This window comes from Phyllobates terribilis, unplaced genomic scaffold (genome assembly GCF_046119375.1).
Source record: "Phyllobates terribilis strain yellow unplaced genomic scaffold, ASM4611937v1 Scaffold_5__5_contigs__length_657084704, whole genome shotgun sequence".
In the NCBI taxonomy this organism is placed as follows: Eukaryota; Metazoa; Chordata; class Amphibia; order Anura; family Dendrobatidae; genus Phyllobates; species Phyllobates terribilis.
In genome coordinates, this window is record NW_027362765.1 from 220,155,359 (window position 1) to 220,171,763 (window position 16,405).

The 16,405-nt window shown below is 42.4% G+C and overlaps 1 protein-coding gene across 2 annotated transcripts in view; it reads right to left on the reverse strand.

Annotated features, from left to right (window-relative positions):
- Positions 1–160: 160 nt before the first annotated feature.
- Positions 161–16,405, reverse strand: part of MYBL2 (MYB proto-oncogene like 2) — a 41,313-nt gene continuing 25,068 nt past the window's right edge. Inside the window, exons 8-11 of one of the 2 annotated variants that reach the window (XM_073683805.1) lie at positions 11,825–11,938; positions 11,615–11,725; positions 9,583–9,966; positions 161–3,903 (exon numbers count right to left, since the gene is read on the reverse strand). In XM_073683805.1, coding sequence (XP_073539906.1) covers positions 3,775–3,903; positions 9,583–9,966; positions 11,615–11,725; positions 11,825–11,938 — 738 coding nt within the window. In that variant the 3' untranslated portion in view covers positions 161–3,774. The remainder of the gene's footprint in view (positions 3,904–9,582; positions 9,967–11,614; positions 11,726–11,824; positions 11,939–16,405) is intronic. The other variant, XM_073683804.1, reaches the window with a different exon arrangement.

Sequence of the window (16,405 nt, forward strand, 5' to 3'; positions counted from 1 at the left end):
AGCTGTGTGTTCGTAACATGACAACCACAGAATAATGAATGCAGACCATAAGAATAAGACCAGCCCATTAAGGATGCAATACAATGTTTCATTCTGGAAAGAACTTTATTCACACTGGCTAGTCAAATATTGCCATGCTCATGTTGATATCTTCCACTGTATGAAATACAAAGTATGAGCAGTTTAAATAACACTTCATTGTTGGTGGAGATCCCACAAAAAAAAAAAAAAAAAAAACCCTGAAACGCAATTAAGTGGCAGGGATTATGTAACTATGTGCAGTTTATCGATATAAAGGGACTGTCAGCACAGAATGACTGTTCAAGTCAGGTACAGGCAGCCAGTGCTTTGCGGCATGGCCAATCATTTATATACACCTTCCTACCTGCTTGTATTCCCCTCTTTGATTGACAGCTCTGGCTTCATAGAGCCAGAAAAAGGTGGCGATAGATGGAAACCAACCAGGTTGTAAGCTTTATATAAATGATTGGCCGTCTTGAAGCACCAAGCGCCTGTACTTGGTTGGGACAGTCATTTTGTTCATAGTCCCTTTAAAGGGAAACTGTATCCAATAATGCCATTTACCTGCAGATAACCAATATAATCATGTCTGGCCACCTTACTGTGAGCATGGCTGCAATAAGAGAATACATTGTTATATTCTCCCTGTAGCCACTCACTTCCAGTCATCAGGCGGTACAGGGAGCACGGCTGTAATCACTTCCCTTTACTTTCATAGCCTGCTCTATACACAAGATGCAGGGCAGGCTGTCCATGTGTTACGGAGTGATTACAGCCACACTCACTGTGTAATGACCAATGCCCAGCCCTGACGATGAAGCTAGCAGCTGCAGGGAGAATACAACTTCATTTTCTCTCAATATCCGCTGCTCCAATAAGGCATTTAAAAGGGACTGTCGGCACAGAATCACTGTTCAAACCGCCACTTGGTGCTTAATGGCAGATTATTTAAATACATCTTCCCACCTGCTTGTTTTCCCTCAATCCCCATTAGTGACGAGCAAATATGTCCTGCTAACCCTTTCGGCGAGCATGTTCACCGAGTATCTTCGCGTGCTCGGGTGTTATGTTTGAGTCACTGTGTGCGCGCATGATATGAGACTGATTGACAGCTTTAATACATGTTAGGAATGCCTAAGAAACAGGCATTCCTCACATGTATTAGAGCTGTCAAACAGTTGCAAATCATGCACACAGAGGGACTCAAACAAACACCTGAGCACGCGAAGATACTCAGAAAACACCCGAGCATGCTCGTAAATCTCCAGTAACGAGCATGCTCGCTTATCACTAATCCCCATCACTCGATTTTGATTGACAGCTCTGGCTTCATAGAGCCAGAGACGGATGGAAACCAAGCAGGTCGGAATGTGTGTATAAATGATTGGTTCTGCCATGAAGCACCGAGAGCCTGTACTTCGGTTGAACAATCATTCAGTGTTGACAGAGTCCCTTTAAATGGAATTTGTCAGCACAGAATGACTGTTCAACCCAAGTACAGGCATTGTGCGCAACATGACGTGGCCAAACATTTAGCTACAATTGCTTGTATCCCCTTCCATCCCCAATATCCCCTTCTTCGATTTACAGATCTGTCTTGATGGATAGAAAACAAGTAGGTGGGAAGGTGTACTTAGGCTATGTGCGCACAATCAGTATTTTATGCAGAAATTTCTGCAGCGTTTCTGCGCCTCTTTGCAGCAAAAACGCTGAAGAAAATTTGCAGCGTTTTTTTGGTGCATTTTTTGAGCATTAAATAGGAAAAACAGACAAAAACGCACAAAGAATGGACATGCTGCAGATTTAAACGCACATGAAATCCTGTCAGGAAAATTTCTGATCATGTGCACAACAGATCTTCAAAATTCTCATAGGCAATGCTGGCATGAGGATAACATGCATTTTGGGGCCAATTAGGTCTGGAAAAAAATGCATAAAAAACGCGTGTGCACATTGCCTTAAATTGCTTGGCCATGCCATGATGCACCTACACCTGTACTTGGTTTGAATAGTCATTTTTTACCAACAGTCCCTTTAAAAGGTTTTTGCCATCTGATTATGCTGCTCTCGAATGTAGAGACAGAGACCCAGATTCCAGCGGTGTGTCACTTACTGGGCTGCTTGCTGTTTAAATGAAAACAAACACACCATCACCGCTAGATAACGAGTAAACCTGCAGCCATGTAAAGTATCCTCCATATTCATGAGCTCTGTATAACCAAGCTCCAGCACTAATTGGCAGTGTAATACAGAGCTCACCATTCATAGAACTGGTAAATCTGCAGCAGACAGAACAGGGATTTTATCAAACGTGCAGCCCAGTGACATTGCTGGAATCAGCATCTCTGCACCTACATCATTCTGTTTTCAAACAGGATAGCAAAAAAAACTGGTGAAAGCTTTCCACTAGAACGGAAGGTAAAAAGCATTTTTTGAAGGCGACAGACCACCTTTAATTAGTATCAATCTGGAATTCCCACGCAACTTTTGGCCAACATTACATCCCCAATGAGATCTGATCTCTACATTGATGCACATTTGCAAAGGTGGTGGAATGTGAGGGAAGAAAAATTGTCCCAAGACTTTCTATGACAAGGCAAGTTTTGGTGTTGGTTTTTCTATCATAGAACATTGCATTTTATTACACAATTATGGCATATCCTGTGAACCAGATGTACATTTTAAAAGCATGTCAAATTAGAGGGGGGGGGGGAACAAACGTTTTCAGCTGTGGTTGCAGAGGTTCGGATTCCGTATCATGTCCGTTTACCTACTCCCAGAGGACCTCTTTAAGATCAGTTATATTAATAGAAATAAAATATACTTACTGTAAACACTTTCCCTACATCCTACACTAGCTAAAAAAACCTTGCAAACTGTAGCACCCGTCCATACCTGTCACCAGATTAAAATGAGGCAAACAAAAAACTGTGGATAACAGGTCTGGTATATACGGCCATGCAGTATCCAGGTCCAACCCACGCTGAGGTGGTGGTGGGGTGCTCAAGTAGAGTGGTAATTGGTAGCTACAGTATCACCAAAACCACACAGCCATTAAGGGCGAGATTACAGTTACATTGTGCAGTCCATTACCGACCACATGTGGACATGATTTCCACAAATCGTGGCACCACAACGTGGTAGCATAACCCTTGAGAGGAAATTAGAGCAGAGTCAACTGCTTTCAACTTTTACTCAACTTGTTTGAAGCTTGACTTATTAAAAGACCTCCTAAAATTATATTGAAACACTTGTATTAAGGAAAAAAATGTTGTTTGTGATTCCAGCCTACAGAGGTTGTACAAGGTTAGGGGGAAGAAAAAAAAAAAGCGTATTTAAAAAAAAAAAAAAAGTCCGCTTTTTATTTCAGAAATTGCACCCTGTTAGTGGGATTGCCGTTCTTAATCATTTAATTGTGAATACAAATTAAACAGATAAAATAAGCAGATCCTTTGTCTCTTAAGTTCAAAACACTCCTTTAAAAGACTGCAACATGTAACAATATGGTAAGTCACAATTGGTTTCTATGTTGGAAAAGGGATATGGGGCAACATTATATCATTTTTATCATTTCTTATGGACGCCTTCATTAAAAAAAAAATTAAAAAAAAAAATAAAAAAATGCATGATCCTGTTTGACGTTTGTGGTAACAGCCGGAATCCATTATAAATATATATCTTGGGCTTTGTAGCTGCACGGTGACATAGTTCTTCTAAACCTGGGTGATGGAGAAGTTCTTTTGGTGCACGGTATCAGGACATAATGAGAGTTCGTGAAGTAGAGCTGTGTTTGTGTAAGTTCAGAATTGCGCGTGCTTTCTCCTGCATCAGTAGCTGGTCCTGGGAGCCACCGAAAGCGATGATTTTCCAAGCCTTACTCATCTGGGGAACAAAAGAAATGGATATTGTGAGTGGGGTAGAAACAGAAATACAGCAGCCGGGCTCATGTAAGGTCGGACATACAGATGCTCACCAACATGGCCACCTGTCCAGTATGGTCAGACATACAGATGCTGTCACGCAAGGTGTGGGAAAGACTTATTGCAACACAAAGGGAAGAGGGAAAGGGAGCCCAGACTCTAGGGAAGGGGGGGAGTGGAGACCTCCAAGGCTGATCTAATATCACCCTGTCTCCACTAACGTCCCTATATTGGTTCTTCATCAATCGCAGCACACGTACCTACCTAGCCCTGTCTTTCCCTGGCGTTGGGCCCTGGCTAGGGAAGGGAGGGGAGGGGATGAGCGCTAGTCTATCCCCACTGAACACTAAAGACAATAAGGGGGAACAAACGGGAAAAATCGCTTAGCTTTAGTCGACTCCAGACAAATGCGCACACGTCCTCTAGCACCAGAGAGGAAGAAGTACTGCTCTTGCTCAAGCCTTCACAAGGAGTAATAAATATCGACGGCACCTCCCTCTGGCACACAGCAGGTATTTAAAAACCCAGGCCAGGGTGTTAATTAGCCAGAGGAAGGTAGCCACTGGGTCCAAGAGACAGCTTCAATAAGTTGTCTGTAATGCCAAAAGAAGAGATTTCCTGCAACCAACTGCAGGCCGACTGTTTGTCACTTCTGACACACCCGTGACAGATGCTCACTGACATGGTCACCTCTCCAGTATGGTCGGACATACAGATGCTCACCGACATGGTCAGCTCTCCAGTATGGTCAGCCATAATGATGCTCATCGACATGGTCAGCTCTCCAGTATGGTCAGACATAAGGATGCTCACTGACAGTCATCTCTCCTCACCGTATCAATGGGCAATAAGTCATTAAAAATACTCAATCACATTACCATTTAGTAGCTTATGAGAGTGCTTGGAACCATTTTACCTATTAAATATAAACATATTTGCTTCAATTATAGACATTGATCAGTTATGTCAGAATTCTGACGTTAAAACAGTTTGTAATTTTGCAAAACTATTGCGCAACAAGTAGTTTTTTTTTTTTCACCAGTCCTACTCAGTGCCACCTAATTTTTGAAAAGTGGGCATAGCCTGACCAACAGACCAGCGTGGCTAAGCATGGCCAACAAATTAGTCGCAATTTACACCACATTTGGTGTGAATTATGATGTCCGTACATTTCTTACAGTGGAGCAAAGGCAGCTAAATGATACACACAAATTAAAAAGGTGCGTCTTACTCCAGCGCACTCCAACGCCGCTATGTAAACCGCTAGTTTAGGCTCTAAACTGTAGTTGCACCCTACTAACATTAACTGTACTTTTCGAAAACTTAAGTCATATGGTTTCATATATGAGGGTTTGGGTACAGAGACTCCCCCCCACTGATAGCAAAAATGAAGGATTAAAAGCAATACAGTAATCCACTGGTAAAAATGGGCTCAATAAAAAGTCTCCTCTGTATCAGAGGACAGTGGTGCTCAGCTGAGCACTTCTGCGCCTTTGTTTTAGCTGCTGGCAGGTGTATGGGCACACTTTGGGCTTGTGTCTAAAAGTGTCTTACCAGTGCAATTACACTAAATGTGAATGAAGGTAGAAGCTGCATTACATGACCCCAAGATGGGCGAGCACACTGCTCACATTACAAGGGACAACCTGGCAGAAGTCCTAAAGTCTGCCCTCTATGAGCGGAGTATGAGAGGCTCCCGCTCCCCATTAACGTTTCAGTCCCAAGACCTGGCTGGCTTTTTTTTCCAGAAGGACTCCAGCCTCCGAGCTCTAGCTCCAGTAATGAACATTTCTGGCTGCACATTTTATTGGCATCCCTTAGTCTTCCCGCCAAGTTAATGAGTGGTTAATACTATGGAGTCTGGCTCTACAGACAACATGAGAGCTTAGAGACAATGCCATCCCAGTGCTAAACACTACCTATCACTCGAGACCATCCCTGTTACCACAGGGAGAGTCCTCCATGGCATGCTGAGACCTTTAGTTCAGCTGAAAAGCCGACATATGTGTCACTTGAGCAAATTCGTTACATTATTAAACATATAATAAAAGGTAAACACTTGGACTGGATTAAAGGGACGGCTGGAAATGCTTTAACGCTTTCTAAATGGAAAAGGATAATTATTTAAATTCCTCTAATTACGAATCTGTGTGGGAGCCATGGGTGGCATCGAAAGAGCGAGATGGATGTTGTTTGGTAAGAGAACACCTGCAGGCAATTCTTTTCTAGCCTTGTAATTTGCACGGAAATCAGCATGTGTAATTTAACCTTTTTAAAGCCTAACTTAATCGTGAAGGTTTATTACCTAGCAGCCGCGTCAAATCACTCAGCATAAATGGCTATAGCATATTCATTTCTATGTGATTAGCATAGACATGTCATGGGAAGTATTACCAACAATAACGACCGGTGCCGGCAGACAGCCCTTTCTTCTACACATCAAAAGTTATGGACCACAGAGCAGTAATATATACATGCTAAAAATGTCCTAATTTCGGCATTATTAATTGCCCCAGGTAGAGACATCTCGCTCTAAGGTTGTGACACTTACTCAGCCTCCTGATCAGCATAAAGGTCTGGTTACCAATATACATAATGCAGCAGATCTGCTTTAAATAAAAGCATGGGGAAAAAAAATTCTAACAATCAGAAGGTTTAGGCTCTTTCTTCTATCAGGTTTCCAGCATTCTTTGACAAATAAAATGTATAACGTTGAGCAAAAATCAAATCCAGTGAAAATAAAACAAAATAATGAACACCTAAAAAGACCCCAATGTTAGCCAGTGAGTGTCCCCACCATTGCTCAAGTAAAAATGGAGTGTAAGACCAGTCTGAACAGTCAAACTTTACAAGAGTACAATGCCATAATCTGCCAACATTTTTTAATTGAATAACGTGCATTTTTGCTTCCTTACTGAAAACTGAAGGTATAAGGCTGTGTTCACACGATGCGTATTTCATGCGTTTCCGCGGCGTTTTTGCAGTTGCGTAAACGCCGCGGAAACGCATGAAAAACGCATGGTAGAAGGGCAGCAATGTTCCCCAATGGAAATCCGCATGTGCTGTGCCCATGATGCGGATTTTTCCGCAGCGTTAACGCTGCGGTCAAAAATCCGCAGCATGTCAATTAATTTTGCGGAAACGCGGCGATTTCGCCGCCATTGACTTGCATTAGAACGCGCCAATTCCGCAAGACAGCATTTGTACTTGCGTAATTGGTGCGTTCTAATGTGCGGATGGTACCCGGGTGTGGAGGAGAGGAGAGTCTCATCCACACCCAGGTACCATTAAAAAAAGCTGTAAAAAAAGAATAAAATAAAAAATAAATGTATTCTTACCTTCTGTCGGCCCGCGCAGCGCTCCCGCTTGGTTCCCGGCACTTGCAGTGAGTTGTAGGACCTGCGGTGACGTCAGAGTCATGTGACGGGTCACGTGACGCTGACGTCGGCAGGTCTTTCAATTCAAAGTTGGCGGCAGCCGGGAGAACGGAGTGAGCAGGACAGCACAGGCCATCGGAGGTAAGTATATACACTCTCTCGGTTCACACTGTATAAATCCATGCTGTTTGCATGGATTTATATAGTGTGACCTAGTTATCAAGCACTTTCCAGGTGATGCTAACATCGCCTGGAAAGCGCTTGTCAATCTGCATGCGGAAACGCATGTGAATCTGCATGTGGATCCGCATGTATTCTGCAGGAAAAACGCATGCACAATCTGCATGCGTTTTTTCTGCCAGGGAGATGCAGAAATGATGCAGAAATTTTCTGCTTCATTTCTGCATCGTGGGCACATACCCTAAAAGCTCTAACTACACCGCTCAAAAAAAGTTAAGTGAACACCTAAATCACACATCAGATCTTAAAAAAAAAACTCATGAAACTCTTGTGTAATTCAGAGAACATGACAATGCATCAAGAGTCAATGGAAACAAACCAACCAAATAAGCGATAGCCTTACTTTGGTTTTTGAAGGGGGCGGTGTAATCTATGTGCCCACGATGCAGAAATGCTCTGGATTTTTTCCTGAGCGTTTCTGCATCTCCCTGGCAGAAAAAATGCATGCGGATTGTACATGCGGATTGTACATGCGGATTGTACATGCGGATTGTACATGCGGATTGTACATGCGGATTGTACATGCGGATTGTACATGCGGATTGTACATGCGGATTGTACATGCGGATTGTACATGCGGATTGTACATGCGTTTTTCCTGCCAGGGACATGCGGATGTGAAGCGTTCTTCACATGCATTTCCGCATGCGGGTTGTCAAGCGCTTTCCAAGCGATTTTAGCATCACTTGGAAAGTGCTTGACAACTTGGTCACACTATATAAATCCATGCAAACGGCATGTCAAAAAAGAAAAAATAAACCTATACTAACCTTCCGATGGCCCCTGCAGTCTTCCTGCGCTGGCTGCCAGCAGATCGTGGTACGCTGTACTGAAGGACCTGCCGTCACATGACTGACATCACCGCAGGTCCTTCAGTCCTGCACGATCTGTCGGCAAGCACAGGGAAGCAGTCCGGGGGCCGCCAGAAGGTGAATATAATCTTTATTTTTTATTTATTTATTTATTTTTTTTTTTTACAGCTTTTAGGGTACCTGGGTGTGGATGAGACTCTCCCCTCTCCTCCACACCCGGGTACCATCTGCACATTAGAACGCGCCAATTAAGCAAGTACAGATGCAGTCTTGCGGAATTGGCGCGTTCTAATGCAAGTCAATGGCAGCGAAAACGCAGCATTTCCGAATAATTGGTAGTGCTGCATTTTTCTCCGCAATGATAATCCGCAGCGGAAATTTCCGCAGCATGTGCACAGCACATGCGGATCATCATTGGGGGACATTGCAGACCTTCTACCAAGCGTTTAAGAGTCTCTGCAGCGTTTTTGCCGCTGCGGAAACGCTTAAAAAAACGCATCGTGGGCACACAGCCTAAAAATCTGAAATCAGAGGCAGCGCCAATCTGTGAGTTTCATCACAACTCACACGACTGTGTACGGACCCCACTCCAGGAAACTTCTGGGCATGAGACCACAGATGTCCTAGGAGATCTCCACTCAGACCCGAATCAGGGCATCCATGAGATGCTGGAAAGGCTCTGCAGGTACTTACCAGCATCGGATGCACGAATCTCAATATACTTTCATTATTCAATGAGTATCTCTCTAGATGCAGTAGCTTAAAGTAGTCTGATAATTGTAATTAAAGTACTGCTGTATGGCTTTAATAAAAGGAAGTCAAATTTTAAAAAATATATTGTACAAGTAGGAGATAAGTAAAAGCTGGCTTAACATAGTGTCAAGGGGGGAGGGGTTGGGGGGGTATGGGGAGTATATAAACTTGCAAAAATCAGAGGATTGTTAGTGTACTTTGATGCAGACACTTTGCAGAAAACAGGTGGATAAAAAAAAAAAAAAAAAAGCACATCATTTACGCTACATGCTGTCATAGCATTAAGACAAATGTATGACATAAGAAGCCGCTCAATAAAGCTCTTTGGCATTATACCAGACAACGCACTATCCCATCATTACTTAAATGGTATGTTCCCATTATTTCCAGAACGAAAAATCCAGCTACAAAATGTTGAACTATTACCAGGTCCTGTGGCTTCTTATTTGGGACACTTACCGGTTCTGGAATCCTGAGCGTTTCTGTTCGTGTTGTCGTCTGTTTCTCAGCATTACAAACAATATTTTTATTGAGCTTCATGTCGTCTTCTTTACTATTGTTATAGGAGGTCTTCACAATGGTGCATACATCCACCGGTAAGCTTGTGCAGGAGTCTGTAATTACATGTATTGTTGGCTCTGTTTTGATGAGTAGGCATTTACGAAGAGATGACTCCTGAGTTTTAACCAGCTCTCCGATATCAGTATGTGAGGTTTCTTCATGGATCAAGGATCCTTTGCTCTGCTTGACCTGGACAAATCCCTGATTTAATAAACTGTCCTCTTTACTGCTACAAGACGACTCATTCAGTGACATGGATAAGAAGCTCTCGCAGGTCTGAGGCTGATGAAGAAATAAGAGAATAATTATTCAGAAGACATCAAGCTACCAACTCATAAATGCAATACACCAACCCAAAACGTAATCAGCAGCAAAATTAGATTTCTGGTAAATCTACGACAGCACTGTGGGTCCAACCAAGCACCATGGAAAATGTCAATGGAAACTGTTACAGTGTCTTTAAAGTAGTGGAACGTTCATTTTTTTTCCTGTCACAATTATTCATCGCCTCTCAAAGATTACATTTTAAAAAGGCAAGCCCCAACACGCAAGGAGACAACGGCTCTGAGCCTACAGGATCATCAGAACAGCTTTTTTTTTGTAATGCACCCTGTAACTCAGGACTGGTGCAAGATGTATGAAGGAATGCTTACACATGCGACTGTTCTATGTCCATAGACATGCTCTATCATCAGGTGCAGCACGAGCCGAGCACTGCGAGCTCAGGGTTCTCAGTATTCAAGATTTTCAAGCTAACCCCGCTCAATGATCGCTTCCAGAAAACTCTTATTTTGCATAGTGCTCATTTTCTAGTGCAGTAGTCACCATCCTCTTAGTTTAAAAGACACATTTATCTCTGAGACATGGTGGCGAGTCACAACCAGAGCCCCCTGAATAGTGACATCCTGGCACCCCCTTCCCACAGTACTGTTACCCATTGTTGTTCATCGAATACACAAATGATGTGAACTCCTCCCTCATAGGCATTATTCTTATATCTAGAGTTTCCCCTACCTTGCCCTCACTTTGTGTGGAGGGAGTGTTTGAAGCAAGAATACCATCACATCCAGCTCCAAGCAACCTTTTAAATGGAAGTACCATCATTTCCCCAGCTTAATATATTACCCTATTATCCCCCACACCCAGTATATGTGCATCTAGGTCTGCTCTTCTCTGCCGGGCTACTTACAGAAGTCACCACCTGGAGACCTGCTCTTCATAGCAGTTTGCTACACCTTATACTGATGCACCAAGCTGGGAGACCACAGCCACACAAATCATGGGCCCGCAAGCCACAGGTTTGGGGACCTCTGGTGGGTGGGAAAGCAGACTCCTGAACTTGCATACATGATTTAAAAAGAACAAAAAGCAAGCACCAGGCTCTCATTGCACCGGATTCATTGTGATACACCATTGCATTGACACACTGCTGAATTAGGGTGTCGGTCACTTTCATACTGAAAAATAATTTCAAGGACAATTCAAGATCACCATTACCAGCTACACCATGTGGCTCATTGAAGGAATGGTGGGAGGGAGTCTCAGACACACTCAAGCTCTGGCTCTGATGCAGGCTCAGGAACTGGGCCTGCATCTTTCCCGACAGATGACGGCTACATTATTCAGTCATCTGTCTCTTAACAGGCACGGGTAAAGCGGAGCGTCAACTGCTGCTGTTAATCAGAGAATGCCATTATGAGGAAAAAAAAATAAGCCCTCAGTAAGCTACATCGGCCAAAAAAATGAAACCGCTACGGGTCTCGAAAAACTGCACCAAAAATATTAACGACCACAATATGCATGTTTGATTTGTCGTAATCATACTGGCCTGGAGAATCATATTGCCAGGTCATTCTTACCACATAATGAGAGCCATAAAAGACAAACTGGTTATTTTCTACAGAGGAACAATCCTTATCTAACATTTTACCTGTACTTGTAGTGAGGCTGAACGAAGGGACATTGTAGGAGGTTTGATCTCCTTGTCAACAACATCTAAAGCGAGAGACTTTCGCACTTTCTTGATGGGACTATGAGGATGCTGGAAGGACAAAATGGAAACACCTAATGTAACCGCAAAAGGAAACAAAAAGCAATTACATAGAACTGGTCTGAATGCAAGTACCGGGCCACTACTTACCCCTGGTTTCCTCTTTGCTCGATCAAGTTTGGGTTCATCCACAATGACCAGTTCTATGCCTGATTCGCTGCGCAGAACTTCCTTCAGATCCTCTTCAAAGTGAGGAGTTGGAGGCTACAAGTTTAACATATCAGTCAATACTGCAACTTTTACTTATATGTATTTTGACCTGCAGCCAAATCCTCTATTTTGTAAATTCAGTAAATTGTTCCAGACACATGAATCTTAATTTAAAAATAAATAAATTAATAATTCTGGTCTCTACAAAGAGGCGTGGCTCACATGATTCTCTGAGGACGTGTCTTTAGGCGGTTCTGCATAATACAGCCACGGACCCTTGTAGAGAACATAAAAATTACCACTAGCTAAAATGGTTCATATCTCTGGCACCACATGGTGGATTTCCAAAAATACTAACTGGAAAAAACACTTCCATTGTTTTTAGCTTTTATGGTGTTCATTGTTCAGCAAAACAACCTGAATTGTTTGTCTTTGATTCATTTTAAAAAAGGTCAGAACTTTTAATAAAAGTTTAGTTTGTGTTCTCTTTTTTGTTGATGGTGCTGTGTGAGGGTTAGTGGTCTGCATAGCAGTACAAAGATAGCTGACAGGATCTATATAGTATAACAGCAGTAGCTAGATAAGGTGCTGACTGTGAGTATGTATGGCAAGGGCTCACCTAACATACATGGGTTACATTAATAAAATAAGGAGGCAATTTGCATATATGGCTTATAAGCCTCCTCACACTAGCATACCATTCTCCACAAGGAGAACCCTTACCCCTTATAACCCCAGTCAGAGGCCTCTCATATAGCAAAATCAGATCTCATGCTTTGCACTGAGAAGGGGCAATACCCCAAAACACCCTGTCTGCAACTTGAGATTGTTTTTGCCATTTGTTTTAAGTAATATGGCAAGGCTCATTAAAAGGAACGACACTGACTTTTAGGCTTGCTACATCCAGTGGGTGGCACTCAGGTTCTCTTCCTTTCTGAAGAGGCAATTTGCATAATTATTAACCCCTTTACCCCCGAAGGGATTTGCACATTAATGACCGGGCCAATTTTTACAATTCTGACCAGTCACTTTATGTGGTAATAACTCTGGAATGAGTCAACGGATCTCACTGATTCAGAGATTGTTTTTTCGTGACATTGTCCTTCATTATAATGGTAAAATTTCTTCGATATGACTTTAGTTTGTGAAAAAAAAATCTGAAATTTTCATGCCCTTAAATCAGAGAGATATGTCACACAAAATAGTTAAGAACATTTCGCACATATCTACTTTACATCAGCACAATTTTGGAACCAAAAAGTATTTTGTTAGGAAGTTATAAGGCTATGTTCCCACGATGCAGAAATGCTGCTGATTTTTCCTGAGCATTTCTGCATCTCCCTGGCAGAAAAAAAGTATGCGGATTGTACATGCAGATTTTACATGCGTTTTTTCTGCCAGGTAGAAACATAAGTGAAGCATTTTGAACATGCGATTTCGCATGCGGGTTGTCAAGCGCTTTTTAGCATCACTTGGAAAAGTGCTTGACAACTTGGTCACACTATATAAATCCATGCAACCGGCATGCACTACCATTAATTCTGCGGAAATGCGGCATTTTAGCCGCCATTGACTTGCATTGAATCACTTAATATCCGCATACTACGCGTGCACATGCGGATATTATGCGATTCAATACACGGATGGTACCCGGGTCTGGAGAAGAGGAGACTCTCCTCCAGACCCGGGTACCATAGTACCTGTAGTTAAAAAAAAAAAAAAAAAACACAACTCACCTTCTGATGGCCCCCTGTCTGCTCCCGGTGGCACTGTTGGCTTTTCGGCTGCTCGCAGTGGTGTAAAAGGACCTTCCATGGAGTCATTTAGTCATGTGACCGGTCACGAGACTAAATGTTGTTATGGAAGGTCCTTTTTAGAGCACCGCAAGGTGCCGAAGACATCGGACGCACCGGAGGAGGAGACCGGGGGCCATCGGAAGGTGAGTATAATGTTTTTTTGTTTTGTTTTTTTCAGCATTTTTTAATTTTTTTACTATTGATGCTGCATTTGCAGCATCGTAACTTGGTCACACAACATAAATCCATGCCGGTTGCATGGATTTATATAGTGTGACCAAGTTGTCAAGCACTTTTCCCAAGTGATGCTAAAATCACTTGGAGAAGCGCTTGACAACCTGCATGTGAAATTGAATGTTAAAAACGCTTCTACCTGGCAGAAAAAAAAACACATGTAATATACGCATGAGTTTATTTTCTGCCAGGGATTTATAGAAACGCTCCATTTCTGCGTTGTGGGCACCTAGCCTTAACCGCTTCCAGACCGCCCACTGTACATAAACGTCGGCGCTGCCTGGGCTCTGTGCAGTGCCGACGTTTATGAACGGTTGGTGGTGCGGTTGCGGTTCAGAGCGACAGCTTTGACAGGGGACATCATCGGGACCTGACTGGATCAGGTCCCAATGAGGTTAACCCTTTGCTATCTCCTATATGCCGCGATCTATAGTGATTGCGGCATTTAGAAGATAGTAAGAGGAGAGGGGGTCGTCCACTTACCTCTCCGACGGCCCCCTGATGTCTTCCAGGACCTGCCGTTGTTACGGCAGCCGGAGGTCACATGACCGCCTCCGGATCTGCCATATATGGTGTCCTGCTAGAGGCTCAGCCTGCAGCTGAAGTCTAGCAGGAGACAGACAGTGTGAAACTGTCAGCAAAGTTCTCATGCAATGCAATACATTGCATTGCATGAGAACAGTGATTAGAAAAATAAAAATTAATGTCCCATACAGTGACTAAGTAAAAATGTAAAAAAAAAAGTCTAAAAATGTCTTCAAACTGTTAAAAAAAATAAAAAAAATAAAAAAAAAAATCACAAAAATAAAAATAAATAAAATATTAAACCAATAAATCCGTATATTTATGCAAAAACAAAAAAAAGTACACATATTTGGTATCACCGCGTCCGAAACAACCCGATCTATAAAACTGTCACACTAATTAACTCCTTCTGTGCACACCGTAATAAAAATAAATAAAAAACGGAGCAAAAAACTATGCTTTTTCATCATATCGCCAAACAAAAAGTGGAAAAAAATGCGATCAAAAAGCAAAAAATGGAAATAAAAATGGTACCACTGAAAACGTCATCTTGTTCCGCAAAAAAAAAAGCCACCATACATCTCCATCAGCCGAAAAATAAAGAAAAGTTATAGCTCTCAGAATAAAGCGATGCAAAAAAAATATATTTTTTCTATAACATTGTTTTGTGTAAAAGCGCCAAAACATAAAAAAAATAAACAGTAAGTGTAGTATCGCTGTAAACGTACTGACCCGAAGAATAATGCTGCCTTATCACTTTTACCACACGCAGAACGGCATAAAAAAAGAAACTCAAAAAACAATTCCTGAATTGTTGGTTTTTGTTAATTTTACCTCCCAAAAAACGGAATAGAAAGCGATCAAAAAATGTCACGCACCCAAAAATGGTACCAATAAAAATGTCAACTCTTCCCGCAAAAAAAACAAGCCATCACATGACTCTGTCGGCTGAAATATGGAAAAATTATAGCTCTCAAAATATGGCGATGCTAAAACTAGATTTTGCAAAAAAAAAAAAGCGTCTTAGTGTGTGACAGCTGTCAGTCATAAAAACCCGATATAAATCTGGTATCTCTAATCGCACCGACCCGAAGAATAAAGTAATCTCATCACTTATACCGCACGAGGAACGGCGTAAAAAATAAATAAAACCAATTCTTCACCTGCTACTGATTTGTTTATTAGGTCTCCCAAAGATCGCAGTATGGCTCTGCTCACATTAATCCTGCGCTCTGCGCTAAGCGCTTACACCAGAGTTTCCATGTAAATCTCTGAAATACGTGATTCAGACGGAACCCATGACGGAAGATTCCCTGTAATGAGGCAGATATAGGCTACTGTGGATGCCGTCTGGCCTGTGATCCCACGGTGTCAGTTTTTTTAGGCGTGCATAAAAGTGCGGTTGGCAACAGTTTTGTGCACTTCTGAAAAAAAGGACACCGCTAAACAGGGGCCAGACGGAGTCCAGAGTAACTCTGCTGCCTCATTACAGTGAATGGATCCCACAGGGGTTTCATCTGAATTATATCACTTGGAAATTTAGATGGAAACCCCGATGTAAGTGCTCAGCCTAGAGCGCCGGATAAATGTTACGTAAAATGTTCCCAATAAAAGCTTCAACTCAGTCCTCAAAAAAAGCTAGTCCCCACTCAGGTCCATCATCTGTTAAAAATATAAGGGACTTCCAAGTTACTGGTAGCAGAAAGGCTCTGGAAAAGCGAAATGGCCCTTGCCCGCCAAAAGAAATTCAGAAAATTTTGTGCTCCCAAATCCAAATGCCTATTCTACAATAATTTGTTCTCCAATTGTCAAAATAGCGCTCCGTCCCCCCCAGATCTCGCTGTATGGCTGAGCGGTACGATACAGCCACATATGGGGTATTGCCACTTTTAGAAGAAATTGTGTGATACATTTCGGCACCATTTTTACCCATTGCCCTGTGTGAAAATGTAAAATCTGAGGGTAA